Raw genomic sequence first — 27872 nt, forward strand, 5'->3', positions numbered from 1 at the left:
AACCTGCCCAGTCACTCCTTCCCCTCCCCAGAGCAAGGCGTCAAATATCATCAGAAGACTCCCCTTCCCCAGGGTGAAATCTCCTACAGCTGTGAATGCCAACAAGTGAAATGGAAGCCCTGATGCTTTGAACAGGTGAACACGTGTTCTGTGCATGTCTGTCCTAAACACTGACTTCAGACGCCAGACCGACCCCAGACCCCTTCCACACCATACACCCTTCCGGGTTTCTCCCTCCTTTTCTACGCTATCTTCCACCCAAACCCCAGAGAAATCTGAACTTGTCCCTGGTATTGGAAGATCTGGGATAGTCGGAAGTAGTGAGACCAAAATGGGGAAAGAAAATGACGCCATCATGAGAGTTTGATGAGAATTGGGGTGGTCCATGGCTCCCCTCCTCCCGGACTATGCTCTGCCATTTCCCCTTCAATTTCAATGTCTCCTTTCCCGGGAGGGCCCTCCCTCCTAGGCACCACTCCATTCTCCAAGGCTGTGGGCCTGGCTCTCCACCCCCCTACCGAGTGGGGAGTCAGAGACAGCCACACAGCCAGGAGAGAGCTGAGTGGGGTGCAGACTAAGCAGGGGTGGGAAGGGAAGGAGAGCAAAGACTCGGACTTGGGGGCAGGTCACACCAAGGCAGGGACAAAATATACCAGACAACACTGCAACCCACCGGGGAGGGGGAAACGAAGCACATGCTAACACTGCAAACCCCTAACAAGCCACACGTAGTCGGGCGGGGCGGGGGCGTCCTACCTTGCAGGGATCTTGGACTTGGGACTGAATCTGTCAAAGAAAATGACCAAGGCAACTGAGTGACCTGCTGATGGCCAGAGGCTTTGGAGGAGGAGGGTGGGAATAGGGAAGGTCCCATGGAAAAGCCTGGCAGGGCTGACGCCCTTACCATCTCTCAACTAATTCACAATAGAGAGAAGTAAAGCCAAAAGAGGAGACAGCACCGATCAGCAAAGCAGAAGTAAGAAAGGGCAAAGGACCAAAGCGGGCAGAGAGAGGGGCAGAAGGCACACGAAGGCTGGGAGGGTCCGCTGAACACAGAAGTCTCCCCGGCGCCAGGCCCTCCGGAGGGACAGCTGGTCCGGTCCCAGCCTCTTACTGCCAATCCCGTTTGGTCACTAGGAAGCACATGATTAGACCAGCATGGGGTGGGACCTGTCATTCTGTGCTATGCGTGTGGGGAATGCACGGCAGTGGCTTCCTGTCTCAAGTGTCTGGACCCAGTGTCACTACTTCACAAAATGCCTTAGGCACACTCTGTCTGTACCAGGAAGAGGGTGCATGGGCCACACCAGACCAGTGGTGACTAACATCGGTTACTGAACGCTGGTTGCCAAGGGCTGGCTGGCAGGGATCTCGTCTTTGATGAATCGGAGGATGGAGAGACGAAGTAGGCAAAGTACAGACAGGCAGCCGCACAGCGTGCGTTCTTCTGGTGGGCTCGCAGGAAGGGAGTGCCTTTGTAGGAGCCCTGGGAAGATGGGGTGGCTGAGAACTACCGCTATCTGGGAGATTTCTCTGCCATCCTGCGCTCCAGGCTCCTGGCCTCCACTGAGGAGTACGGTCTGGGAGACCTTCCCCCTCCTGGGATTTCTGTAGCCCTGTCTCCTCTGCAGCCTCTCTGCCCAGCTCACACACGTTCACAGGAAATAAAGACGTGGAAGAGAAGACAGTGGCGAGTGAGGTGGCCCCGGGGCAGCATGGATCCTCAGCACCAGGAGAGCCCGCGGGGACGGCTCAGCACATCCTCAGGGCTGCTCCCATCCCACGCACCAGGCTCACTCTCGCAGAAAAGCCCAAATGCCTTCCATCACCTCTGCTGGCCCAGGGGGGCCTGGAAAGGGAAGGGGGACAGGGACGGTCCGAAACCGCTGGGAGTTACCTTGTGGCATAGCAGGCTTGGCCTTCTTTGCAGGTGCCACCTCATCAGCTCTGGACTCAGAAAAAGACGCAGTCCTGCTGGGGGCTGGAGTCTGGGGTGGGACAAGGAGAGGGAATAAGTCACAGGTAGCAACAGGGGAAAAAACCATTGGTCCTTAAGGCCCCAAAGAAATTGGGTAACAAGAACTAAGTACAGCACTGTGCTTATAAGCTGCTTCCAAAAGCACTATTCTAACAATCTTCTGCGATAGGAATTAATATTGTCTCCATGCTACAGGTGGGAAAACTGAGGCTCTGGGTGGGCACGATAACTGCCAAGGTCCCGCCCTCGACAGTATTTGAACTCAGGACTGATTTAAAAACCCCTGGTCTTTCCACTGTACTACCTTGACTCGTACAGAAAAAAACTGGCAGATTCAGACACCAACCGTGTACTACTTGCCCCCACATTTCCCCTAGTGTCCACAAACGGCTAGGGACAGAGTGGGGGAACCACGTCCCGGATGGGAAGGTGGAGTGAGAGCTGACACAGATGGCACGGCAGACCTTAAGGTAGAGGCCGCGACACCTACCGACGTGCTGCCACTGGCGTTGAGGAGGAAGTTTGCAGTGTGGGCTGCTGTGGGCGGCTGATTGGGGATGGGCCGGTGGCCCAGGGCCATGCCTACAATGGCTGTCATGTGAGTCTCGGTGCCAAACACGTGGATGGGGATCCCAGTGGTCTTCCCTGTGAAGGAGGGAAAAAGAGTCCACCATTCAAGTCTTCAAGTATGTGCCCAAGTCCACACAAGTCTGCAAAGGTCCCTTTAGAGTCCTGCCTGATGTCTGGCACGTCCAGTCAAGACCCATTAGTCAGCTGTCATATCTCCATCACCAAACAAATCTGCGTAAACATCATTCGCTGATAAGAACAAGAAATGACTTCGCTGATGCTCTCAAGTGATCACAAGCATTGAGTCCGCACTGCTCCTGTTCACAGCCTGGACCCTGGCTCTCCAACCCCCTCGACCTCGTTGCCTGCAGCTGCCACACTCCGGCCTCCCTGGCCTGGCCTCTGGGCCTGCTCCTGCCTCCACGTGGAGCTCTGTCACTGCAGATCACCAGGCTGTCCTCGTCAGAGGTGGATCAAGTGCCACACCTGGAGAAAGGCCTTCCTGCCCCCGACAGCTGCTCTCTGCCACACCACCCTGCCCACTTCACCGATAGATCCCTATCTGACAGCATCTTGTTCCACTAATTGTTTACTTGTTCAATGTCCCAGCTGCGACTGAGTAACATTCACTGTTCCAAGGTCCAGGCCCATAGCAGATACTGGTTTAGGGGAAACCTAGAACTTGAAACCACTTTAAGTGATTCAGGTGGGTTTAGTGTTCGCCATGGATACGAGATTTGCAAAACTGGGCAGACGAAAAGGTTTTGTCTCTCCACTCAGAGAGCACACTCACTGAGTACGAGCATCTTCCGTCTGTCACCCCTCTGGCACTTCACAAGAAGTCGTGCTCCACACGTAACTGCTCTTACCAATGGGGACTGTACTTTACTCAAGACCAAAGCTGCTGGTCACAAAGTTCACGTGTTTCAGGGTCTATTAGGTCAACTTAGGGAGACCCAGTTTTAGTCCTGACTGATGAGCTATGGTCCCAGACTTTTTGAAAACTCTGAGCTTGAGGTCGCGTGAATCTATCGGAGCCACTCAAAATGCAGAAGGGAGAGAGGAAACCAAAATGGGATACCTTACCCTCTCCTCCATGATCTCAGCAAGGGGCAACTCTCTCCCGTTCTCCCAGTTACTGGACCCTTGCCGTCATAGCCACCATATCCAGGCCACCACTGCCCTGGACTCTGCAGCAGCTTCCTAAGTGCTCTCCTTGATTCTACCCTTTAGTCTGTTCTCTGCCCAGAAGCCAAAATAATCCTTTCAACTTAAGTCAAATTGTGTCACTCCTCTGCTCAAAGTCTCCCAGTGGCTGCTAAGTCACAGCCAAGTACCCCCGGGGACCTGTCCTAGCCCCACGTCTGCTCTCGCTGCCTCTCTGCCTCCCGACATCCTGCCACTCGCTCCCTTGGCCCCATTGCATGCCCCACCCACCCCCGCTGGGCCCGCACACGCTGACTCTCTCACCTCAGGGCCTGAGAACTTGCCTTTCCTCTGCAGATAATCCCCACTGACCTGCTCCCCCGCTCTCCGTCAGGTCTTTGCCCAAATGTCACCTTCAGTCAAGCATTCTCTGATTACTCCATTTAAAACTGCCCCCGTCCCCTCCCACACACGCCATTCCCCTCCCCCTGCTTTGTTTTCCTTCATGCATTTAGCACTACATGACATTATAGTCAATGTTCTCAACTGCACGACGGCTTGGCTGGCTGTCGTGTGTGTGGCTGTAACCTCAGTGCTTAGCAGAGCCCAGCATACAGCAGGTGTGTTGCACAAATACTTGTTAAACAAACAGCTTAATGAAAATGTTTTACTGCCCATTCTGAAGTTTAGGACAGGTGCTCTATGTCAGAGGAGGGCAGAGAGTGGAAGTAGAAGCAAGCTGCATAACCAGAGAAGGGAGTGGGAGAGCGTGGAAGTGTCCAAAGGCTGACTCTCCTTCAGGAATCCCAAGGAAGCAGGCTTCCAACACTCAGGATGGGAGGGAGAGAAAAGGTCCCCGTCTTACCAACTTCTCCCATCACCCGTAAGCCTTCCTGATAGTTGGGGCCACCTCTTCGGACAAAGATTGTGACCTCGTGTTCTTTCAGGGGGCCCTGGTAATCCCGAATCGCTCTCACGATGCCCTGGAAGCACAAAGGGACGAACACACATGTGGCTAAAAATAAGGCAGCCATCAATCATTTATTACCATGATAAGCAAACATACCAGGGAGTACATAACAAGGGCTGCTATTCATAAAGCATGGTAGGCCCTGGCAGTCAAAACTGTTATGTGTGGACTGGACTATGCATAAGCTACCCAAGGCCTAGGATGTGTGATCACTTGTCATGTAACAGGTGAGAATGAATACTCAGGTGTGACACCCCTCAATGTGTGGGGTGCTGGGCCTCCAACATCAGAGGGATTTCGATGGTCTCTCTCTTACCGCGTCTACACTCTTTTTTTTCCCTCTAAAACTTTTATTTATTTAAGTGTGTTTTTCCAAGACCCATCAGCTCCAAGTAGTTGTTTCAATCTATTGTGGAGGGTGCAGCAACCAGTGGCCAATGTGGGGATTGAAAGGCAACCTTGTTGTTAAGAGCACCACGCTCTAACCAACTGAGCTAACTGGCTGCCCCTATAGTCATTCTGGTTATCTCCTACTGCAATTTGGGGGTGGGGGAAAAAAATCTATGCTGGGGACCTATGCAAGTATCAGAACATAGTCTACTTAAATGTCAACATCCTACAAAAGCTTCTTCGAGAGATTTAGGAGAATAGCCCTTGCAATGCCTATCAACTTTGGAAACATGGGAGAATGTTCAGCAGTGCACCAGTTTTGTCTCTCCAGACAGAGGGCTCATTTACCAAGTTAGGAGTTTAAAATTTCTGTCACCCCGTCCTACCTGGTGGCTCAGGTGGTTCGAGTGCCACGCTCCTAACGCCGAGGTCACCGGTTCAATTCCCACATGGGCCAGTGAGCTGTGTCCTCCACAGCTAAGGTTGTGAACAATAGCTCTCCCTGGAGCTGGGCTGCTGTGAGCAGCCAGAGGTTGGCATGAGCAACTGTGGGCTGCAGTGTGGTGCAAGGAGCAGCCGGCAGCCATCATAAGTGGCCGGCAGCTGGCGAGAGCTGCTGTGAGTGGCCGACCAACGACCGGCAACTGACGGCCTCAGCCAGAGGGGAGCGCAAGGCTCATAATACCAGCATAGGCCAGGGAGCTGTGTTCTACACAACGAGACTGAGAGACAATGGCTTGAACCGGAGTGGGAGGGGGGGGTTTTCTGTCACCCAGGCCATTTCACCCAAAGCTTTACATACAGTTCCTGCTCCAGACCTAACCACCCTTATCACCAGTGCTGCCTTTATTATAGGTTTGATCAGAAGTTAAAACAAAGCTGTCAAGATTGACGTGTTTCAGATTTGTCTGCTGAATCAAGTCCAACTAGGGACACCCTGCTTTAGGCAGGACTGATGAGGCTTGGTGCTCCACTACTTGAGCTCAGCCTTTCAGGGTTGACATTTATTTATTCATTATTCTCAAAATGTATATGGAACTATCAGATGGGACATATTCTTTTGAAGAGCTTCAGCGAGCATCTGAGAATGTGAATAATAAATGGCCTCCTGAGGTGGCTGCCTTGAAGGGAACAACTCTTGAGATATGTCAGATGTCCTCCTTGTTGACCAGCAGTCACACTTTAAAACTGTGTGCCCATGTCCCTGACCTATGCACCGGGACCCAGGCTGATGGGCCCCTGGCTGGGTAAGCAGGAGCCCCAGATCATCCAAACACGTTCCACATTCTGACAGTTTGAAGGAGGTGCCGACTGAGAGATGGAAAGAGTAGGAGTTGCAGAGAACCCAGAGTGTCTCAGAATGGAGGGTTGAAAACAAGGGTCCATCAAGCCAGTTCTTCAAGAATTGTCCTGAAAAGGGGCGTGGCAGAACTCTGCCTGCTCCCCACACTTCAGATGGCAGAACTATGGCCGGGTGAGTGCCAGCTGCTTGCCCAGAGACACACAGCTTCACATCCAGATCTGTCTTCTGCCTTCTCCACAGGGGACCCTGGGGCAAGAGCCCCAATCCAGACTGGGTACCTCATGTGAGCCTGCTTCTGTCTTAAACCTTGCTGGTGGAAACCTCCCTTCCCTGATTCCCCCAAACCCATGTTCCCCAGAAACCGCAGTCACTATGGCTGGTTACCTTGAACGTGGCGGCCACATTGGTGAAATTCGCAATGCTGCCTCCGATGATGAGAATCTTGCCTGGGTTTGAAGAGGGAAGTTGAAAGGGTTAGAAAGGTAGACTTGGGCATCTTATCAAGAAACCAACCGAGAATGCTCGCCTCTGAGCGAGGGTCCCCACCATTGTTAGGAGGTATCAGTGCAGTGTCAGGGGGAGCAGGCTGGTCTCTCCTGAGGTCTGTCGGCCTTATCAGCTCCACTCTCCATCACCTATACCACCAGGCAGGTGGTTAATCCAAACCCACAGAATCTACATCATTCCCGGGTGGGCATCTACAAACCCAGCCTGGTTTCTGGATACGCCTGATGGGAATCTCTACCGGACTTCAGCAAAGGGGAACTGGTCTTAGTCCCCAGACACTGGACTGGTGGTAAAGGGAAGCTGGAATCGCCAGGTAATACATGTCTCAGTGGGCCTGTAAGGACTGAGTTGATAGCAGGCACAGTGAGAGCACACCCGACCTCCTCCCTTGCACTTGCTTATAGGGCTTCACGTACACGTCTCCTCCTCGTCCTCTCAGAGCCCTCCACCTGACAGATGCTGTCCTGCCCACTGTGCAGTCAGGGAAGCCGAGGTCCAAAAGTGAGATGAGCACCCCCAGGTTGCAAAGAACCAGGACCACAACCTCAGTGCCTCCTGTTGCCCCTGTAGCATGCCAGGCTGTCCTGCGAAAGGAGTGTGTATACGCGCGCGCGTGTGTGTGTCTCACCTTCTGGGTGCTTCTCGCGGGTCATGAGGGACAGGATCGTCTTGGCATAGTCATACGTCTGCTGCTCGCTGGGGGCCCCTGAATACTCCCCGTAGTTCGCCAGCTCGTTGACACCCCCTAGATCGCAGATGGTATCACTGCCAGGGAGACACGGAAGTCAGTGCTGGCTCCAACTCTAGCAGCAGAGGGTGGCAGCCTGGTGACCGGGAGGACACAGAAATGCCCCCGAACCCCTAAAGTCAGACTGTGGAAGTGACCTCTCAGACCTCAGACCCTCCAGCCCCACACGAGTCACACGTGAAGGTTAACTGTGCTGCATCAGACTCTCCCAGGCAGTGCACTCTGCCAGGCCTAGGCCATCGTGGGGTCCTGGACTGACCAACAAGGGCAAGTGACATGAACAAAAAGAACCTCCCAACACAAAGAAAAAACGCACATTCCAGGAGTCCCTGCCAGGCTGTCCAATGTGGAAGGAAAACTGCTACAGCCAGAGGGAAGCCTAGCCAAGTATGGAAGAGGATGGGGCCGATCACAGGCCTAGCAATGAGCAGACATCCACTGCGCTTTAAGTGGAAAACCACCAATTATCGCAAAAGGTGTAGAAAAGGATTTTGATATTTCTATAAAGTATAAAAGTACACATACTACTACAAGCACTAAAATGCCTACAAGGACACATAGCAAAGTGTTCACTGGGATGGCCTGGTGGGGGGAGGGGTGGGAAGGCAGCAACGTTCACTTTCTGGTTCATTTTCTGTATTTGCTATACCTTTACGTGGAGCACATATCACTAATGATGAGAACTAAAACTAATAAAAATAACTTCATTTAGAAGCAAACAGGAAGCTACAGACCCTCACCAGTGCCCCTCGGACCCCTCTGGCAAGCCCCACAATTCCTGCGCTGCACCAGAGGAAGAAACTGGAGACCTCCAGAGGTGAAGCAGCTTGATCCAGGCCACGCATGTGTGGACCTGGGTGGACTGACTGGCACCCCTTCAGCAGTTCCCTCAGTCACCTGTACACGACAGAGGCACCACCTCCAGCCACCATGGTCCAGATCCTTCCCTTGGGGTTCAACAAGGTTAGCTTCAAGCTTGCCCCACTTTTGGCATCCAGGTCTGCAATGTAGGCTTCCTAGGAACCAGACAACAACAGGTGGGCCCTGGGGTCACCCCCTTCACCCCCAAGACCCCTCCACTCCTCTTTCCCTATCAATTGCCTTAATAGGCCCAGCAAGAAGGGAGTATGTGGGGCCCTACATGCCTGGGACAAAAAATGATGGCATCTTCAAGTACCAAAACCACCCATGGCTACAGTCACCAGCTGGGGACAAATTTCTCAGTTCCTTTCTCTCTGACTTCAAGTCCTTGGCCCTTTATCCAAGCCCCAAGTCTTACCAGGTCACTCTGCTTCTACAACAACCCCCACTCCCAACATCTGCCTGCCCAGATCATCTAATGACCCTCCCCTTCGCCCAGTCCAGCTTCTTTCCTTGGCCTGGGTTACGTCACACAGGCCTGATTCTGCTGCGAGGACCTCTCCGAAGATGGAGTGGGAAGGGGCAATTAAAATTCTCAGCAAGTGGCAGAGAGAACTACCTTCCCATCAGGATTAAGGGGAGCCACTCAGAATTATCGAGAAGCAACAAATCAAGTTAAGAGCCCAGGGAGGTTGATTGAGAGAGAAGTCTAAAAGGATTTCTGGCTGGGATTCAGAGGCTTGACTGACTCCCACCCCCACCCCCTTTGGGGTTTTAAGAAAATTAAATGGTTCTCAGTCTGCCTTTCCCTGCCAAATATACAGCCCACGAGGGGGGGGGCTAATGCTCATCTGAGATTACTTACCCTTCCCCTACTCCCCACCCCCATCAGTCTCCATCTCCTTCCTAAACCAGACTTACCTCTGGATAAGCCTCGCGCCCGAAGGGGGGAGGGAACTCTATGTCGCCCCACTTCACTTTGCAGATGTAGTCAGCAGTGGCATCCAGCTTAGCCGCCAAGTCAAGGACATAGACGCCATCTGCGGTCACGACTGTGAGAAAGGCAGAGGCAATCAGACACCAGCCCCAGGCAGAGGTGACCACCAACCTCCCAACCCCTCCACAGACTTCCCCACGCTAACTTCCTATGGGGTCCAGGTCCCACACAGACCTAACGACTCTCTCACTTGGCAAGAAACCAGAATGATTCTCATGGAGACACAGCTTTCTCCCCATCAAAGAAAAAACAAACCCTAGAAGACCAGTTTCCCCCCTCCCTAACCTTTAGGTAATATGATAGGGACGTCTGTTTTAGATGCTGTGGCAATTTTTAAACACGTTTATAAAATGCTATACTCTGTGCCTTAAAAATCTAACTATTAATCTATCCAGGGCCCTGCCATTAAAAAAACATTAAATGTACAGGTTGCTGTCAGAAGACCCCCCCCAGGTGTGCACATATGTATGCGCATTTGGGTTTCCTGGGGTCTGGCTAGGGGAAGCCTCATTGTCAGGGAGAATGAGAAGCCATGGGATGCCTGGGGCCCCCAGCCAGGAGGGTTCATTTACTGCCGCCTCACTGAACATCCGTCTTCCCTTTCCCCCAGGGCCATTTAGCTAATTAAGTCAGCACAGAGCCATCTGGTCCATTAGATGAGCTGTATCCCCAGCTGGAATCTGGAATCAGGACTTTGCCCTGAGAAGCCCTGACCAGAGCCAGTCCACACCACCTGCCTCCTTCCATGCCTGAGAAGCTGGGGCCAAGCTGTTCCAGCCTTGGAGGTCAGTGATTGACCAACTCCTGGAGGGGCGAGGGAGGGAGCCTCTGAGAAATTAGAGGAAAAAGGGGCCTAAAGGGTCGGACCAGTGCAGAGGCAGCCCTGTGCTGGGCCAACAGCCTAACCCACTGGTGGGAACAGCCACAGAATACAGTCAGATCAAAACAAGAACTTCCCCCTCAGAACAAATTAAGGCCAAAGACAGAAGCTGGAGTTGGTCAAAAACAGTAATAATCACGGTGTTCTGAGAACTCAGAAACAGGAGCCTGCACTCAATGATCTTGGAGATTCCCTCCGCACACACACACCTGCCTGTACGGTCCTCTGCAAGTGGACGTCCTCCGAACGTCAAGGCCAGGGTTACTATAGGCATTGGGACCCTCCTATAACTGACTCGTGCCCCATCCCACCCCAGCAGAGCCAGTTACCAAGCGGGTTGATCTCAAGGTAGGTGAAGTACAGATCCTCATAGAAATTGAAGAGGCCAGAGATAAAACTGGCCAGAATTCTAAAGGGGAGGGAGAGAGGGACAGTCAGTCCTTCAGGGAGCGGGCTCAGCAGCCATGTCACCACCACTGACAGCTCCACGTCCCGCCATCCCGACACCGCACCAACCCCTCGCTTTCAGCTGCTAAGCCTGCTCCCTGGACACTGCTCTTTAGCCACTGAGGTGGAAAGGAGCTGCCAGGCAGGGAGCCAAGGAAGAGGCACCAGATAGACAGGGACAAGGAGGTGAGGGACGCTGGCGGCATATTTCAGTCTGAGCCAGCCACCCCCCACCTCGCTCCTTGGAACAGGGAGGGGCTGTGCCTACCGCCTGCTCCCCACCTCCTACCCGGGCAGAGAGGACCACTCTGCTCTCCCTGCTCTGTGCCCAGAGCCTGTCGGCCTGCCCCATGCCCCCTCCGCCACCTCTCTGCAGCCCCTCACTCAACTCTTTCTTGTTTCCAGGGACATGGCCCAGCAGGCGTTTCTTGATGTCCTCAGGATTCAGCTTCTCATCCACACCGACAAGCAGCTTCTGGGCTTTGGTGTCCACGTCGCCCACGTCCACCCCTCCCTCATGGTGGAACAGGACGTAGTCCCCTTCTCGGGTAGCATAGATGCAGACGTAGAACTCCTCCGCCTTACAGAGGACGAGAGCACCGCATGGGTGAGGGGCACTGAACTGGGCACAGAGTCCAGCCCCTGTGGACTCATTTCTAAAACCCACAGAGAACATTCACCAGAGGAAACCTGTTCCCTACCCAACCCTTGGGGACAAGAGGACAGAAGAGGCCACTGCCTCGCTGGCTGACAGTCCAGACTGAGCCAGCATGACCTGTTCTGGAATTTGGAATCAGGGCTATGCCCTGAGAAGCCCTGGTCAGAGCCAGTCCACTCCACCTGCCTTCTTCCTGCCTCAAGGGGGAAGGGGTCCTGACTTCGAATCTTTCTCATCCCAGCACTAGGAAGTCACCAGCCCTGATTCCTTCTGGCTGCAAACTAAGCCTTTTCCTTCATCTCTGGACTCCCTGCTCCGTAGCCCCCTCAGACCCTTAGTGCAGCTTCAGAGACTCTGGTCCCTTTGACTTTTCTCCAGCAGCTTGATTTCTCCTTTCATCATTTTAGAGTCAGTAACACAAGGCTCCAGGAGGGAGAAGACCCAGCTTGGAGCCACCTCCCACATACCTGGCTGTGCGGGACGAAGGGCTCAATCAGAAAGTTCTTGAGGAAGCCTCTGGCCTTGCCCACCTACAGAGATCGAAGAAATCAAGCTTAGATGGACAGCACATGTCGCTCCCCAGGGCAGAAAGGGGGAGCTCCCGCCTCCTCGCCCTCACATCACAGGTGGGGCCCAAGCACTATAACACAGGGATTTTTCCCGAAACCAGGGCAATGGGGTCACAGACCCCTAAGCTAAAGAAGTCCTCACGAGATCCCCTCTTCCATGGACTTGCCCTGTGCCAGCCATACTTCGACATGTACTGACCTTACACATTGTTTCTGCCTCCTCTAGAGAGTAATAAATAAGCTGCAACATTGCCCCACGCCCAGAAGCAATGACTGGACATCCTCTCCCTCTCTGCCATCACACCAACTGACGAGCTCAGGCAAATCAAGACTATCCATCCCACAGCCCAGGCAGGGAGACCCAGCCCCAGGATGTGAGTCCAGGTCTGGGGAAGGAGGGTGGGGGAAGAGAGAGCAAGAGCTTGACCAGGAAAACTTTCCACGCAGACTTTCATGGCTGAGGACAACAGGCCTGCAGTGCTAATCAGTTGGAGTGGATCCCTGGTGGCCGCCGAAGCAGACAGCCCTCATCCCTGCGCGTCCTGAAGCCCCCGCCTGCCTGTGCGTCACTGCTGAGTCAGGGAGCAGACAGTGATCCATCAGAGGTAATGAGCCACTCCTGCCAGGGCCAAAGCTGCTGCCAGCTCACACGTCCCGGACATCCCCTCCCAACAGCCAGCTGAGGAGAAGGGAGCCTGAGGACCTCCCTGGGGACATTGCTCAGCCCCCCCGCCCCCAACTCTGCTGTCCTCTCCCCCGAAGCCTGGAAGTACAAAGGTCAAGATCCTTCAGCCCCCAGACCCACGAACAACTTCAAGGATCCCTTTTCACCCACGAGTGCCAGAAACTGGGAATTAATGTGAAGAGCTAATTTAAGGAAGCCCAATCAGAGAGGACGCTGGCTCCACGACCGCTTTCATCCTACTTCTGGGGCAGCCAAGGAAGAGCACAGCTCACCCCTGGTCCACGGTCACCCCAGATGCAACAAAGCCTCCCTAGTCTAAACCAAGCCTCAGCCTATCCCTCCCTTCAGTTCTCCAGCTCCTCTTAGGAGAAAAAGAATATATGCAATTTTATTTCTGAGCGTGTCTTAGCCTTCCTAACCCATACGTACTTCGTTTCAGCTCTCTCATCTACAGAGTTGAGCTTAATCACCAAGCCAGGAGAAGCCGAGAATTGAATGAACTCTTCAGTAGTATTAACTGTCACATCCTAGGTTCTCGGCCCAATCACACCTCTGTCTAAAAAAGATTCCGCATCTCCCTTCTTCAACTTTTTTACCCACTCTCTTAGGGTATGCACATCATGAAAAGCTAGCATTTCCTTTCGGGAACCTGAAAAGACAGGAGTTCGCAGAATGGGCCTCAGAGTCTCATCTCAGATTCACCGTTAGAGAAAACAGACTACTCCCACCTGGCTCTTGAGTGGTACGGGGGTTGCTTATGCAGTACAGCTAGCTACTCCTTGATAAAGAGCTGGGAATGAGCTCCCAGACTGGCCCTGCAGGACTCCTTCCTTCCCCAGGCTGCAATCTGACCAGTTATGGGGATGAGCCAGATGGCTGCTCATCTGGAGGCAACCATGCTTGCTTCTGTTACTACAGCACACCCACCCTGACCCTATACCCAGACTCACTGTGGCTTCCTGTCCCAGCCGTGGCTTCAGCCAAGACTTGACACCATCCAGAGTGAGGTTGACCCCAACTAGGCCCAGCTTTCCACGCCGTTTGATCAGTTGGTCTGGCTTGACCACCAAGCTCTGGAACAAGAGGGATTTGTATTTAGAGTAAAGAAAGAGAGGGTAGAATAAGAGCTGACAGTTTGTGGACCCAGAGCACAGGATAGCCTGGGTGGCTTCCAATCTACTGGGCTCCCAAAACCAATCCCACCCCTCCTTCAGGGTCAATTCCTCCTAGGAGCTCCCCTCACCTATCCCAACCTACGTCTTTCTTTTGACAACCAGGAATCTAGACCTATCTGTGCCCAGGATGGGGCCTGGCAGAGAGTAGGTGCTCACCAAATACGTGCTGAATGAATAAATGATTCCCTACCCTCTCCCTATGGTATCTTAACTTCATTAAACCATAAACGCCTCAGGACATGGACCAGCCTGTGTTTCAAAAGGAAGAACAGAGAGACAGACCCTTAGAGGGCATCTGGTCAACCCCATCCCTGTGCTTGAACCCTGTCTACAAGCCCAACAAGCAGCCCCCAGCCACTGTTCATATACCTCTAGTGCCAGGTAATTCACTGCCTCTAGGGGCAGCTCCCTGTGGTTGGGCTGCCTCTCAGTGGGAGGACACGTGCATCCCTGAAACCCCCACCACTGGTCCCACCATTGCTTTCTGGGTCCTGCCAAAGAAGCCTAAGCTCCCCAACTCATCCCAACAGCGGCTCTGCTGGGATCGGAAGAGGAGCCTCTACTCCAGGTTGCCCCCTCCCGCCAAGGCCATCATCCACTGTCCACAAAGTAGAATGTCGTACTTCCTCATGCCCCTGACACGTTCCTGACAGACCCCACTTGGTGGGGCATGGAGGGGGCACACAGATACTTTTCACTGAGCATCTACCACATGGCAGGCAGCACACTAAAAGCTTTCCAGACATCACTGCTGATTCTTACAAGTCACAGGGTGAGTATTATGCCCACTATTATGGTTAATACACAGGGAGCTGCCATTCAGACTCGTGTGTCCAGTCCATGCCCATGTTCTGAATGCCATGCCGGCCAGGGAACCTCAACACGCGAGGAGCTAAAGAGAGCCCTGCTCAGCCCACTGCACACTCCCCACTGCCACAGGCAGTGCCATCGCGTGACCCCTCGGACATCTCCAACAAACCAACTGCTTTCTCTTCCTCGGACTCTGGGCCTGGATAAAGGGTCCAGGACGGGGCGGACTCACCTGGCTGAGCAGCCAGGGGTGGTCCTGCAGCAGGCGGGCCCAGTCTGTGTCAGGGGTGACCCGGGCATATTTGAAGCGGTTCTGGATGGCCGAGGTGGTGCAAATGTACTTGTAAAGGAGTTCTTTGCCCGTCTGCTCTGAAATCGCCTTGGCTGACATGGCTGCAGAGGGACCGGCTCTACCTGTTGGGGTAAGAGGAGCTGGTCAGAAGGGGCAGGAAATGGAGACACTACCTCCTCCAGCAGGACAGACGGACGCCCGGCTGTCCCCAGACAATAAAACCAGATCTCAGTGCTTCCCAAGAGGGAAAAAAAGGGCTGCCCCAGCAGGAGGGATGGGATCTCAAACAGCAAGAGTATCACAAAATGGTGGAGAAAAATAAAGGTGGCATTTCCCCCAGGACTCGGCCTGAATCCTATCTCTACTCCCTCTAGGAAAACCAGCTCAGCCATGACAACATCCGTCTTGCGACAAAAGGCAGCTAGGTGGGGAGAACAGGAATATCGGTGGTGTGACCCAAACCTGAGTGCTAGTCGCACCCAAGGTGGGCACACAGACACTGAAACACACCCTCTGGTCTGTGACCTGTGGGGAGGACAGCCGAATTGTGCAATCCTGGCCTTACTCCTCCTACAGGTTTTGTCTACCCCCACCCACACCCACCCACTGACACACACCAGGCTGAGGGCCAGGCCAGCAAGATGATTACTTAGACTCAGGCGAGATGAAGCCCCTGGGGAGCAAAGATGAAGTGTCATCTCAAAGCTCATTTCTCCCACGTCACTAGACTCCCACCCGAGTTCAGAGCAGACACAGGACGGGGAATCGATGACCTTTAATGCATCACACCCACCCCACTGAGTCACCCAGCTGCTAATTTAGAGCAAAACAGAGGCCTCCCTGGGGACCACCCCATACTGGTCACTTCTAACTGAGCCAAGGCTGGGGGAGGAAGCAGAAACCAACCTCAGTCACATGTATATAGAAACTGACCTATGTGAGCCCCGTGAGGTGCATCGAAATTCATAACCTTTTTCAGATGAGGAACAGAAGCTCAGAGAGGTTAAGATAACTTGCCCAAGAAGCCTAACTAAGTAGCAGGAGAACCAAGACTTGAATCCAAACCCTTTTACTCCTGGCCCCCAGAAAACCACTCAGCTCAAGAGAAAAGACTATTTCTCCAAGGACCAGGCTCTACGCCCCCTTCACATCAAAGAAGGATCTGTGTGACAATTTCATTTGCTTCCTCTTTGCTTTATCCTGACACACCCATTCTCCCATGGGTAGTGACAGAAGCCAGTTGGAGAGAGGAATGAGGAACAGGGAGGGAAAGGAAACCAAGCCATGAGGCCAAGAGCTTGGCCAGATCAGGGAAAGTCATTCCTGTGTCTCCCACAAAGATCCAAAACTGCAGTTGCTGGATTTGCTAGGAGAGAAAAGTCAAGTGCATATAAAGGAAGACGGAGTTAGCGAGCTGGCTGGTTTCCTCACGCAGGAAGGTTGGTCTCCATTCCCAGCTCAGGGAAGGCCAGTGTTCCAGGGGTCACTCTGCACCTCCCTCCCAACTGGGCTGGGGCTGCAGGTTCTAACCCTGGTTTGGCTGGCTCCCTCAGCCTCCCTGTTCGGCTCCAGCTGGGCACAATGGGCACATTCAGCCTGGGGTCTGGCCCAAAGTGGGGTAGCTGGGAAGGGGCTCAAAACAGACGTTCCCTTTCCTGGCCTCCACCTGGAATGACTTCCAGCTCCATCTCAACATGAGTTTCAGAGGGAGATGCCTCAACCAGCCCCACTGCCCCAGTCCTCCACCCCCACCCACTCCAGCTCCATTTCCCAACCTTCTTAACTTAGACCAGAAAAACTGGTCCTGAAATCAGATGGGTACACCTGCCCCCACCCCCCTCCCAAACAGAGTGTAGCACAAGGCATATCAAACAGAGAAAGGAGAGGTCAGCTTCTGACCACCCTCAGCAGTTTAGACGTATCAGACACAATTGATCACAAAATCCAGGAAGCAGGATGCCTCTCAACTATGCCTCTCCTGCAGAGAGAAGTCTGACACACTCCCAGAACAACAATCCCCCAAACCTGGCACCTCCCAAAACAGGGACCCAACTTTGAACAGGACAGAGTGAGAAAAGGGACCTTCTGTCATCATTTTCTTGAGCCCCAGATCAAATCTCAGATCCCAGAGCTTCATGGAAGAGGATGGGAGAAAAGACGTAACAAGCGGATAATGCAGGATAGAAAAGATTTGCCAGCTTACCAAAACAACAGATTTGTCACCAGAGCACTCTGGTGGGTTTGATGCGACAGGACTTATAAGGCAGAGACGGAGAGTTTATAAAACAGAACAAAAGCAGGAAAAGAATCTGGCCTCTGTCTATTCACAAAGGCAGGGTAAGAAAGTTCACAAATCCAGGGAGTAGACTGGGTGGAGATAAGTTGCAAGTTTAATCATTCAGCGGGGTCTTTAAGTATCTCTAGGGCAACAGCTCTCAACCTATTTGAGGGCTGATTCTTTTGTGCATCTGAAGAAAAAGCCCAGAAAAACGTGCACATACCTGATTGTACATATCAAGGTGCTGGCCTGTGACTATGATCTGATGGCCCCCAGACCACCAGTTAAGAATCTTTGCTCTAGTGACAACGGGACTTAAAAGTATATAGCAATCTGGGTTTGGGGAGCACACCCTCAAAGTCTTAGGCTGTCTTCCCAGGAGCTGAATGTGCTTTCAAATTGATGATAGTTTCAGGGCACAGCTAAGACCCCAGCGGTCCCCTTTGGGGCCCAAGAAACTATTACCTAGTAACAGGTAAATGTGTAAACCATTTGGGGGAAATCATGCCAAGGAACCTGAAACACACACACTCTCTTTCTCTCTCTCTTCAAGGGAGGGATGGTATGAGCTGAATGGGGTCTTGTCTGCAGACAGGGTAAGTGACCCAGGACTGAATTCACCTACAGCAGCCAGAGGGCAGAAGCAGCCCACGGGGAAGGCTGAATGAAAGGAGCCTGTTCCCTCGCCATGTACCCCTGGGACATGATGTCAATAGAGAGGGAACCACTGGGGAGGCTGCTTGGGGTCTCTCTGGGAAGGACAAAAAGTACTCATTTTCAGATTAGTACCCGTAAGAGTGGGATTTTCTGAGAAAACAGGCAATCCCTGGAGTAAAGGAGAGGGCAGAGTTGTGAGTGTCCCCTACATAGTGTCAGAATCACGGTAGAGACACCAACTGCCCAATATCTGAGGGATCTTCCCATGGAGGTCTCCCACGCTGTTTAAGCTCTGTAAGGGATGAAAATTACCCTTCTGCGCAGCTGGGGTCTACCAGCTGTCTATCACCCAACATTTCAGAAATCCAAAGAACTGAACTGGCTGAAACCCAGAGCAAAGTTATTGTGCTATACACTGCTCCCCACCATCCTCTCCAAAATCCTCTTCCCAGGCAGCCTGCCAGGGACCACCTAATGGCAGAACTCCTTGTAATTGCATAGTATCTGCCAAGGTTGGAGAGGGCAGCAGGCGCTGGGACTGGCCCTCTGCCAGGCCAGACAGGAGGGAGGCGGCAGCATCCTCCGTCCCCTTGAGGACCTTGCCTCCGCCAAGCTCAGTGTCAGCGCCAGGGGTGGGGAGGGAAACAGGCCCCCCGGCCATCTGTCGCTTGGAGGCTGGGCCCCACGGCACCTCCAGAGCGAGGAGGGTCGCCTGCGCCGCCACTCTATGGCCAGTTCCTAGAGGCGAGGCCAGGCCTCGGGCACCCTGGGGCCAGGCTCCTCGTGGCCCGCCGCGACGGCGCGTCCGGCTCACTCGACTCGCCGCAGAACTAAAAGCAAGGGCCTGAGCCTGGCTTGTGAGGGGCCGGAGTAGGGCGAGTGGCCACCGCTCTCTCTACTTCCCCTCCCACGCATCCGGTGGGGAGACCGGATCGGGGCGAGAGGTGCCCAGATAAAGCCCGAGGAGGCTCGATAACTGACCCCGGGAGGGGGTGAGGGGCGCCAGCATGGAGCAAATGCAATTCGGCGGAGAGAAGAGAAGCAAGGTCGGCGGCAAGACCTGTGCAAACTCCCAGGAACTAGAAGGTGGGAGAGGTGGGGGGTAGTCGACACGCGACCGCTGGCCGGGGCCCCGAACGAAAGCTAACCTTAAAGCTAAGACCCCTAAAACTTCCAAGCAGGGAGGGCTCGTGAACACCAAGCCGACATCGGGAGAGGCGGTTCCGGGTTAAGGGAGGGAGGCAGGAAGCTCCAGGGCCAGGTGGGGGCCCTCCCGAGAAAGCAGCCGCCCTCCACTCACCTCTCTGCAAAAGTCTGCGCGCGGCGCTCCTTCCACAGGCCCTGACGCACCAGCCACTAACCAGAGCCCGCCAGCCTCTCGCAGCCGCCAGTGAGCCGGCTTTTGTCCAGATCCGGGAGGGCTTCTCCCCGCCCCCATCGGAACACGTCGCGAGCTGCCCGACAATTGGTCACACGCGTTCCCTAGCCTGAGCGCCAGGACTCTTCCCAATTCGCTGCTCGACATGGCCCCGCCCCCGTGGGAGGACCCCAGGGACTGCTGGGATTTGTAGTCCGACCAGCGCATCCGTCCAAATGGTCAGCGGCGCTGCCTCTTCGGAGGTTGCTGGTCGGAGGCGGGGAGGGGGCGGGGCCTCGGGTGGGGAGATGGGTGGGGCTACGCTGGGAGGAGAACCTACCGGGCTGGGGGCCGTGGCCTGATCGCTTAGGGGCTGGGCTGACCGCCACTCCAATGGGCGTGTTGTTGGAGGGGTGTTGGCGGAGCAGTCTGTAAGCGTCGCTTTGGGGACCTGGCGTCTACTTCCTGTCTCCCCAAGGGAAAAACTGACGTCTGCATCCCGACTGCCTGAAATCCGCCACTACGAACCCAGTTGCTTTCCCGCTTTTTAAGCAGCCAGGGCAGAATGCTTTCCCATATGCACGTGGACCCTCTGGGTTGAGCCGGCGGGGCGAGGCCGAAAGCCGAGGCTAACAGGTCAGACCTCCCAGTGTGGGATAGGGCTGGGGACAGGGCGAGCAAGTGGGGTTAGGAGGGTGCCAGTCACATCGCCTTGTGTCCCACTCACCTGTTCTCAGCGCGGATTCACGGGAGATTCTAGCGCCGGGCTGAGGCCATCTCTGCCACTCTCCTGCTCCTCCTTCCCCTGTCCCCTAATCCCGTGCATAGTCACTGCTGCCTCCTTCTCCGTACCTGTGCGCCAGACTACATTTTCTGAACCAAAAACTGGGTCACCGGTCTGACAGGTGCTGGTGAGCTTGAGGGCCAGAGTATTTAAAATCAGACAGCCCTGGAAAGCAGGATGTATCTACTGCTCCGACATTCTGGAGTTTGCTACCTCTACCCCAGTCCTGTAGGTCTCTGGAGCTGCTCCCTGACCCTAACAGCTGTCTAGCTCCAGGGTGGAGATTCATGGACTTAGCCACTCAGGTTAAGGAGTTAACTCAGTGTGCAGACGGTCAGCATGCCTGTGCCCCTGCCAAGCACCTGGGTCACACTCACATTGTAAAAATGTTGTGACATTCTTATGGACAAAAACTTCGCCAAGCCCGCCTCCCCTGAATCCAGTTACAGCCAGGACTGGAGCAGCTAAAGTTGCTGCCTGTGCCTGAACCAAGTGATCCCTGATGACGTCACTTTCTGGTCCCTTCCTCTTGAAATAGCAGCTCCTCATCTATCTCCAAATAGCACAAATCTCAAAGAAGGATCACCTCTCATAGGTAAAGAAAACATCTATAAAGGTATTCCATTTCTGGCCTTGGGAAACAGCAAGTCAGGGTCTTGGTGGGCTATCAGGAAGATTGTAGTCAGGAGAGATCACGTGTGCAGTTGTTATCCCTCTGGTTAGAAAGATAGACTCGTCCAGAAACAGGCATCCAGGTAGAACATAAACTATAATAAACTCTTTGTACATCAACTTGGCAATAAAATGAAAATAATCTTTGCTCCAGCGATTCCATTTCTAACAATTTATCCTTCAGATATACTTGCATATGTCCATGAAAATAGAGAGCTTTGTTTTCTTCACAGCTGTGTCTCCAGCATTTTAAATAGGGCCTGGTACACAGTAAACGCTCAATAAATATTTGCTGAGTGATTAAGTGCCCCATCCAAGTGTTGCTGGACCTGTTTGACTAGTTTTGGGCAGGGGAAAGAAGAAAGTAACTGTTTAGAGAGGGAGGGAGGAGAGGTGCGGGCCAGAGGGTGCATGAACCAATCATGGTATTTTTCAGTTCTCTCAGTGGTCCCATTCTAGGTCTCTGCCCCCAACCCCCTTCCCCTACCTCCCCAGGGAGGACTCTCATTATTCCACCATGTCTCCATAGAGGCTCCTGTGCTGTGAATTAATCAACATGGCCCCAACTTCGCATCTTTCTGTTCTCTGACTTAAAAGCTTTCAACTCTTTTGCTTTTCCCTTTTGAATCTTCTAAACTGGGCTAGAGGACAGGTCCATGTCACTGGACACAGAAGGATATAGGTACCATCTCTGTGTCCAAGCTTTGGGCAGTCTATCATAGTTTCAGGAACCTTAGACTGCCTAATGATTCCCTCCTAAATTTGAATTCATTTTAGCTAATAGTCATTGAGCACCTACTATGTGAAAGGCATGGGTGCTAGCACATATTCTTCACAGCAATCCTTTGAGCTAAGTGTCATCATCATTTTGCAGATGAGCAACTGACCCTGTGCTGCCGAGTCCCTTGCCCAGTCCACTACAACCTGGTACAGGTGAAGAGGAGAAGAAAATCATATCCAGTGGGTCTCCCCCATTCGACTGTAAGCTCCTCAAGACCCAGAAGTGTTCCTGGTTCGTTTTGGCCTCCCCAGTGCCTAGCATGGGGGCTAGGCACATGTTGGGCACTCACTGTATGCATGACTGAATAAATGCTTGAATGAACATGTAAATGAAAGAAATTGTAGGGGGTGGGGAATCTACTTGAGTGTGCAGTTCTAAACCCACCTCTCCTTATGACAGAGACGACAGCAACCACCCTAGGAAGAAAAGGAGTGGGGAGGGGGTTCTCACTCCTGTATCACTCACTTTTTGCCCAACACTGACCAGCCCCTGAGTCCTGGGGAAGCTCCCCAGGGAGGTTCTGCCAGAGCCAGCATCTGTGCTCAGGAAATATTTTCCAGCCAGAGCAACCAGCTCCTGACTAGCCACTTCCCAGAGTCATCCACAGCTCTGCTTTCACCCTGTCTTAAAAACTGTTGCTGGGGCTGCCAGTTGGCTCAGTTGGTTAGAGCACAGTGCTCATAACACCCAGGTCACCGGTTTGATTCCCACATGGGCCAGTGAGCTGCACCCTCCACAACTAGATTGAAAACAACTTGACTTGGAGCTGATGGGTCCTGGAAAAACACACTGTTTCCCAATATTCCCCAATTTAAAAACAAAAAACAAAACTGTCACTGCCTCCTCCCTACCAGGTGTATGCCTGTGAAATTCCCTCCTCTTTTAGGAAGCCTTCCTCTAGGGAGGCCATTTACTACTTCCTGTTCTAAGACAGAACCTGCATAGTTCCCCCCATACAGAGATCACTAACCCTTGACTTTTACCTGACATGTTTAAACTTATCTCTGAATGAGTTTATTATTTTTGCCTCTGGTCTCTCTTTGCCATGTTCTATGTTTGGGAAGTCTCTCAAGGACAGGCAGAAGCAGAGGTCACGGTGTACAGATAAGAGTTGCCAGCCTCCATCAGGGCCAAAGTCTCTATCTCAACACCAATCTTAAGAGTTTAGCACTGTGCCTCCCCTAGGATGTTTGGAGGCCTCATCCCAAGCATGGGTTGCGTTCACCTCTATCCCTCACAACTTAGGTGCTGCCTCAAGGATGCACAGCCCCAAGTGCTGCTTCAGGGCTCCTTTTTCACAGATTTATAGACCATCAGAACCAAGTGACCTCAGAAATCCTCTTGTCCAATCTTATTTTGCAAAGGAAATGCAGGGGACACTGAGACCCACGGAGGTGACCTTACTGCAGAGGGCAAATTGATACAATCCTTTTGGAAACCATTGGGCATTATCTCGTAAACTTGAAGTCACATACACTAAGACGCTGCAGCTCCACTCCCAGGTATGTACCCTGGAGAATCTCACACACACATGAACCCAGAGACACACGTGAGATCGTCCAAGCTCTGGATGGAACCTAGATGTCCACCAACCGTTGAATAGATGGATGGGTTGTGATATATTCACACAATGAAAAACTTGACAGCAGGGGAAAATGAATGACTTGCAGCTACACACAAAACATGAATGAATCTCAAAAACAGCATGTTGAGGGAGTATTAGAGATCTTGCTCCCCAGCGTTATGTTGTCAGTTTGGCTCAAATAAACTCATAAAAGTTCTCTAAAGGTTTGGACATTTCTTACGTCGACACTTCTCCAGCGCCAGGATATTGGGGGAGGACTATCAATATCTGGGATAGGGAGTGGGGGTCCTAAGGGGGTGTGAGAGGAGTGGGCAAATGGTACCCTCCCCTTTCCCCTATACCTAGGCCTGTCTACCAGTGCTAAGTAAGGCTGGGGGTAGGAGGGCTCTGCCTCTTATTAGCTGGGTGACTTGGGCCAGTGACTTGACTTCTCTGTGTCCTTGTCTGTAATAGGAGGATTTACTACGTAAGTCTCCAGGTAATCGAGGGGAAAGCTCTTAGCCTAGAGCCTGACTCCACAGAGACAGTCCGTCCATTAGTTCCCCTCTCTGCTCCTGCCTTCCTACTAGTTGGTCTTGATCCCTTCGACCAGCTTCTGCTGGTAGGCAAAGTGTGTGGGGAGGCATAACCTGGGAAAGCCTTTTCCTGAGTCCAGTTGGAGCCTCGAGAGAGAGAGGAGGCCTCCCTGCTTCCCTGCTGTCTTGCTGCCCTTTGCTTTTTGCGGCAGGGAGGAAGCTGAAGGTATTGTGATTGTTCAGTCTGGGAAGGTAAGGCTGAAGGAGTAACTCAATATGCCTTGGTAAGCCTATCGAAGTTATCATTCAGAGTAGAGTGACCAGCGGACATCAGGAAGTGTGTGTTACATGTAGCAGAGATGCAAGTAGACATGGGAATGCCTTTCTCAGCAGAAGGCCTGAGATTCCGGAATTGGGAGGGGAAGGGGGTACTGAGCAAAGCGGTGGAATCACGGAAACTCTAGAAATAGGTCGTTCTGTTCTGACTAGGTTTGGGTGGGGTTTGGCCAGGAGGTGGAGGGACTGGTCAGAGGCCAGCAGGGAATTCATCCTTGAATCAGAAAACAGGTGAAACTGGTGGCCTCCTTGGGGGAGCCAGCTGAATACTGTAGGAGAGCCTGGCCCAGGGAGTAGACAGGGAAGCCCTGCCTCTGCCCCTACCCCAGCTCTGCCTTGCTTTTCTGAGAAGCACAGGAAGTGGGCCTTCACAATGTCAGGATACAAGAAGCTATCAGGCTATTGAAGGCCACTTCCTATGAGCTGGTCATTCACATACATTTGTCAGCGGCTATCAGGCCTTTTGGGCTCTGCCATTGTCTGGAGGGGCAGCCAAAAGCTGCGGGCTGCAGCCAGCGGAGGCTCTTGGATACAGAATGTACTGTTGTGCTGAACTGGCAGCACTCCATGGGGTGGGGAGGAAAGTGGTGGGTAAGAAGGGGATGCCAAAGAAAACCCCCAAAAACAAAACCATGATGTTGAGTAAAAGAAAGTGGAACATAGGAAATATATAGTATGATTCAATTTACAATTTACATAGAGTTAAAACAACCAACCCTAAATTGTATTACTTAGAATGGATACACAGGTGGAAAACTACAAGAAAAGCAAGGAAATGATTATCACAAAGAACTGGACCATGGTTCTTTCATTCAACACATATTTACTGAGTACCTGCAATGTGCCAGTTACTGTTCTGGGCACTGGAGCAACAAAGGTGAATGAAATAAGGAAATATGCTCACCCATGAGTAGCTTACCAATCCATAACCAATAGCAGTAACCAGTAGCAATAACCAATCCATAAAATAAATAAAGAAGTTATTTGGTGTATCAGAAAGTTGTGTTACATAAAAAACAACCGAGTAGGGGATCAGGAATTCCCAAATGGAAGATAAAAGGCAAGTGGGTTGCAGTATTAAATAGGGTGGTCAGGGTAAGCCTCATTGCAAAGGATTTGAGCAAATACATGAAGGAGGAGAGAGGGTCAGTTAAGTGGCTGAGAAGGAGCATTCCAGGCCAATTCCAGGCCATTTGGGGCTGAGCTAACACCCAGAGCAAAGGCCCTAGGAAGGAGCATTCTGCTCTTTTCCTCTTCAAGGAGGTAAGGTGGCTGGAGGACAGATGATGGGGAAAGCAGCTTTTATTTTGAGTGAAGTGGGGGACCATTGCAAGGTTTTGAACAGAATGACATGATTTGACTTGCATTTTAAATGGAATATTCTGACTGCTGTGTGGTGGAGGACGGAGGTAAGGGTGAAACAAGAAGATCTAGTTAAAAGGATATGGAGGTAATTCAAGAGAGAGATGATGGGGGCTCAGACCAAGGTGGTAACCAGGAGGGGGGTGGTTGCCTGGGGAGGAGGTGGAGATGCTGGGCTGGGACTGTGATTTGGGAGAGGCCTCACAGGAAGAGCCTCTGTTGACAACATGTTTCTTTTTTTTATTTAATTTTTTAATTTATTTTAAGCGTGTTTTTCCAGGACCCATCAGCTCCAAGTCAAGTAGTTGTTTCAGTCTAGTTGTGGAGGGCACATCTCATAGTGGTGCATGTGGGGATTGAACCGGCAACCTTGTTGTTAAGAGCACCGCGCTCTAACCAACTGAGCTAACCGGCTGTCCCCGACAATATGTTTCTTGACTTACCTGTATGATGATTACATGGGTGTTCATTTTATAATTATGTATTAAGTTGTACATGTATGTTTTATGTGTGTTTCTGTACCTGTGGTCACCTTCACAGTAAAATAAGATACAAAGAGGTAACATAAAGAGCCCAGCTGGGATAGGCTCAGCTCCAATTCCAGAGCTTTTTATCCTACCAATCCCACCCAAGGCACGGGTCCCAGCTCAGATCACCTATATCCTGGTGCTGTGTGGTTAGGGCAAACCCTGACACCTCTCTCAGCCTTAGTATTTCATCTGTGAAACCAGAAAAACACTGCCTGACTCCCTTCCTCACTCGAGTATGGTGAAGATTACAAAGTGCTTTGTACACTGCCAAAAAGCACACATTATTATTGTTATTTTATTGTTTTTTTAAAAAAAGTTTTATCAATGTGTAATTGATGTACAATAAACTACATATTCAAGCCATATGATTTGATGAGTTTTAATGCATGAATACATCATGAAAACATCACCAGAATCAAGATGATGTACAGACCTTACACCTCCAAGTCTCCTTTTACTCCTTTATATTCTCTCCTGCCCTGCCCTATTGCCATGTTCTCAAGAGGCACCATTTTGCTTTGGGGCAATAAAGATTAATTTTGCATTTCCTAGAATTTTACATAAAGGGAATAATATAGTCCTTTTTGTCTGAATTCTTTCAGTCAGCATAATTATTTTGAGATTTATCCATATTATGCATGTATCAATAGTTCTTTCCTTTTTATTGCTGAATAGTATTCCATTATACGGGTAAACAATGTTTTCATCCATTCACCTGTCAACAGATATGTTTGCAGTTTAGGGCTATGACAGATAAAGCTGCTACCGGTAGCAATGTTCCCATACAGGTTTGATTTCTCTTGGATAAGTTCCTAGGAGTAAAATGCCTGGGACATATATTTAACTTTTTAAGAAGTTGAAAGCAGAGAGTATACCTTCTCTTTGTCCTTTTGCAAAATTGTTTTGGCTATTCTATGTAAGTCCTTTGCATTTTTACATAAATTTTAGAATCAGCTCGTCAATTATTGAAAAAAAAAATGTCTGCTGGGATTTTCACGGATTGCATTGGATCTATAGCTTTTCTCTTTGCAGGAGTTTTTTTTTTTTTTTTTTCCAATTAACTGCTGGTCACTTCAGCAGTGTGTTCAACTAATCTATGCACCCCTCTTAACAACCTAGAGCAGGACGCATTTCACTCCAGTGCATTTCACTCCACTGCTCCCTACATGCCTTATGAACGAACTTATACACGTCTGACCTTCACTCACCTCCTTCTCTACTTAGGTCTTTCAGGCCCCACCCTATTCACACTCAGCTCAAATGTTACCCCATCTGTGAAACTGTCTCTGACCCATCCGAAACCCTAACCGGAGCATTCTGAGCCTCACACCACTCTGTCCTCATGTCCCTCACAGGCACACAGAACTTTGAGAAACTGAATACTACATTAGGTCGTCATTATTGTTTATGCATCTCTCTCCCTAGACAGAACCCTTGCAGGGAAGGAACCATGTTATTTGTTTATCTTGGTATTAAAGAAGCATTCTTCTTTTAATTAAACCTTTTATTTTACGATAATTGTAGGTTCATATGCAGTTGTAAGAAATAATACAAAGAGATCCCATGTACGCTTTACCCAGTTTCCCCCAATGGGAACATCTTGCAAAACTTTAGTACAACAACACAACCAAAAGTTGACAGTGACACAATCCACTAATCTCATTCAGATTCCCTGAGTTCTACATGTACTCTTGGTTGTGTGTATGTGCGGGTAGTCAAGGATATCTTATTACTAGTTAGACTTTAACAATGATTTATTTAGCGCCTACTCTTGCCAGACAGTTGAATTGTGTAAATTCAAGTTCCCTGCCTTAGTACCGTCGGGTGGTTAGCACCTCAGCACTGGAGTTTGAGTGCATGGGATTCAATCTTTTCTCTGCTACTTGCTAGTTCAGTGATCTTGGGCATGTTACCCGACTTTATCAGTTTCCTTATGTATAAAATCGAGAAATAACTTTTCCCATGGGAAAAAGTTCCCAGTATTTTTCCCATAGGCTTGTACTGTGCTTAGCAGTGTGCCTGGTACCCT

The 27872-nt window shown here is 51.5% G+C and overlaps 1 protein-coding gene and 1 long non-coding RNA gene across 6 annotated transcripts in view; one reads left to right on the forward strand and one right to left on the reverse strand.

The window, feature by feature from the left end:
- Nucleotides 1–20263, reverse strand: part of ACLY (ATP citrate lyase) — a 40742-nt gene extending 20479 nt beyond the window's left edge. The window contains exons 1-14 of one of the 5 annotated variants that reach the window (XM_074320632.1): nt 20006–20263; nt 14927–15108; nt 13660–13782; nt 11923–11985; nt 11187–11377; nt 10680–10759; nt 9395–9525; nt 8510–8628; nt 7493–7629; nt 6742–6803; nt 4560–4677; nt 2469–2623; nt 1898–1988; nt 757–786 (exon numbers count right to left, since the gene is read on the reverse strand). In XM_074320632.1, coding sequence (XP_074176733.1) covers nt 757–786; nt 1898–1988; nt 2469–2623; nt 4560–4677; nt 6742–6803; nt 7493–7629; nt 8510–8628; nt 9395–9525; nt 10680–10759; nt 11187–11377; nt 11923–11985; nt 13660–13782; nt 14927–15085 — 1459 coding nt within the window. In that variant the 5' untranslated portion in view covers nt 15086–15108; nt 20006–20263. Of the gene's footprint in view, nt 1–756; nt 787–1897; nt 1989–2468; nt 2624–4559; nt 4678–6741; nt 6804–7492; nt 7630–8509; nt 8629–9394; nt 9526–10679; nt 10760–11186; nt 11378–11922; nt 11986–13659; nt 13783–14926; nt 15109–19069; nt 19380–20005 lie in introns of those variants that run through there. The other 4 variants (XM_019747691.2, XM_074320631.1, XM_019747692.2 and 1 more) reach the window with 4 other exon arrangements.
- Nucleotides 19775–21836, forward strand: LOC141568991 (uncharacterized). Its single transcript, XR_012492344.1, has 2 exons — nt 19775–19914; nt 21609–21836. It is a non-coding gene; the product is annotated as an uncharacterized LOC141568991 (long non-coding RNA).
- The last annotated feature ends 6036 nt before the right edge of the window (nt 21837–27872 follow it).

The sequence above is a fragment of the Rhinolophus sinicus genome, linkage group LG15 (assembly GCF_036562045.2).
Source record: "Rhinolophus sinicus isolate RSC01 linkage group LG15, ASM3656204v1, whole genome shotgun sequence".
NCBI lineage: Eukaryota > Metazoa > Chordata > Mammalia > Chiroptera > Rhinolophidae > Rhinolophus > Rhinolophus sinicus.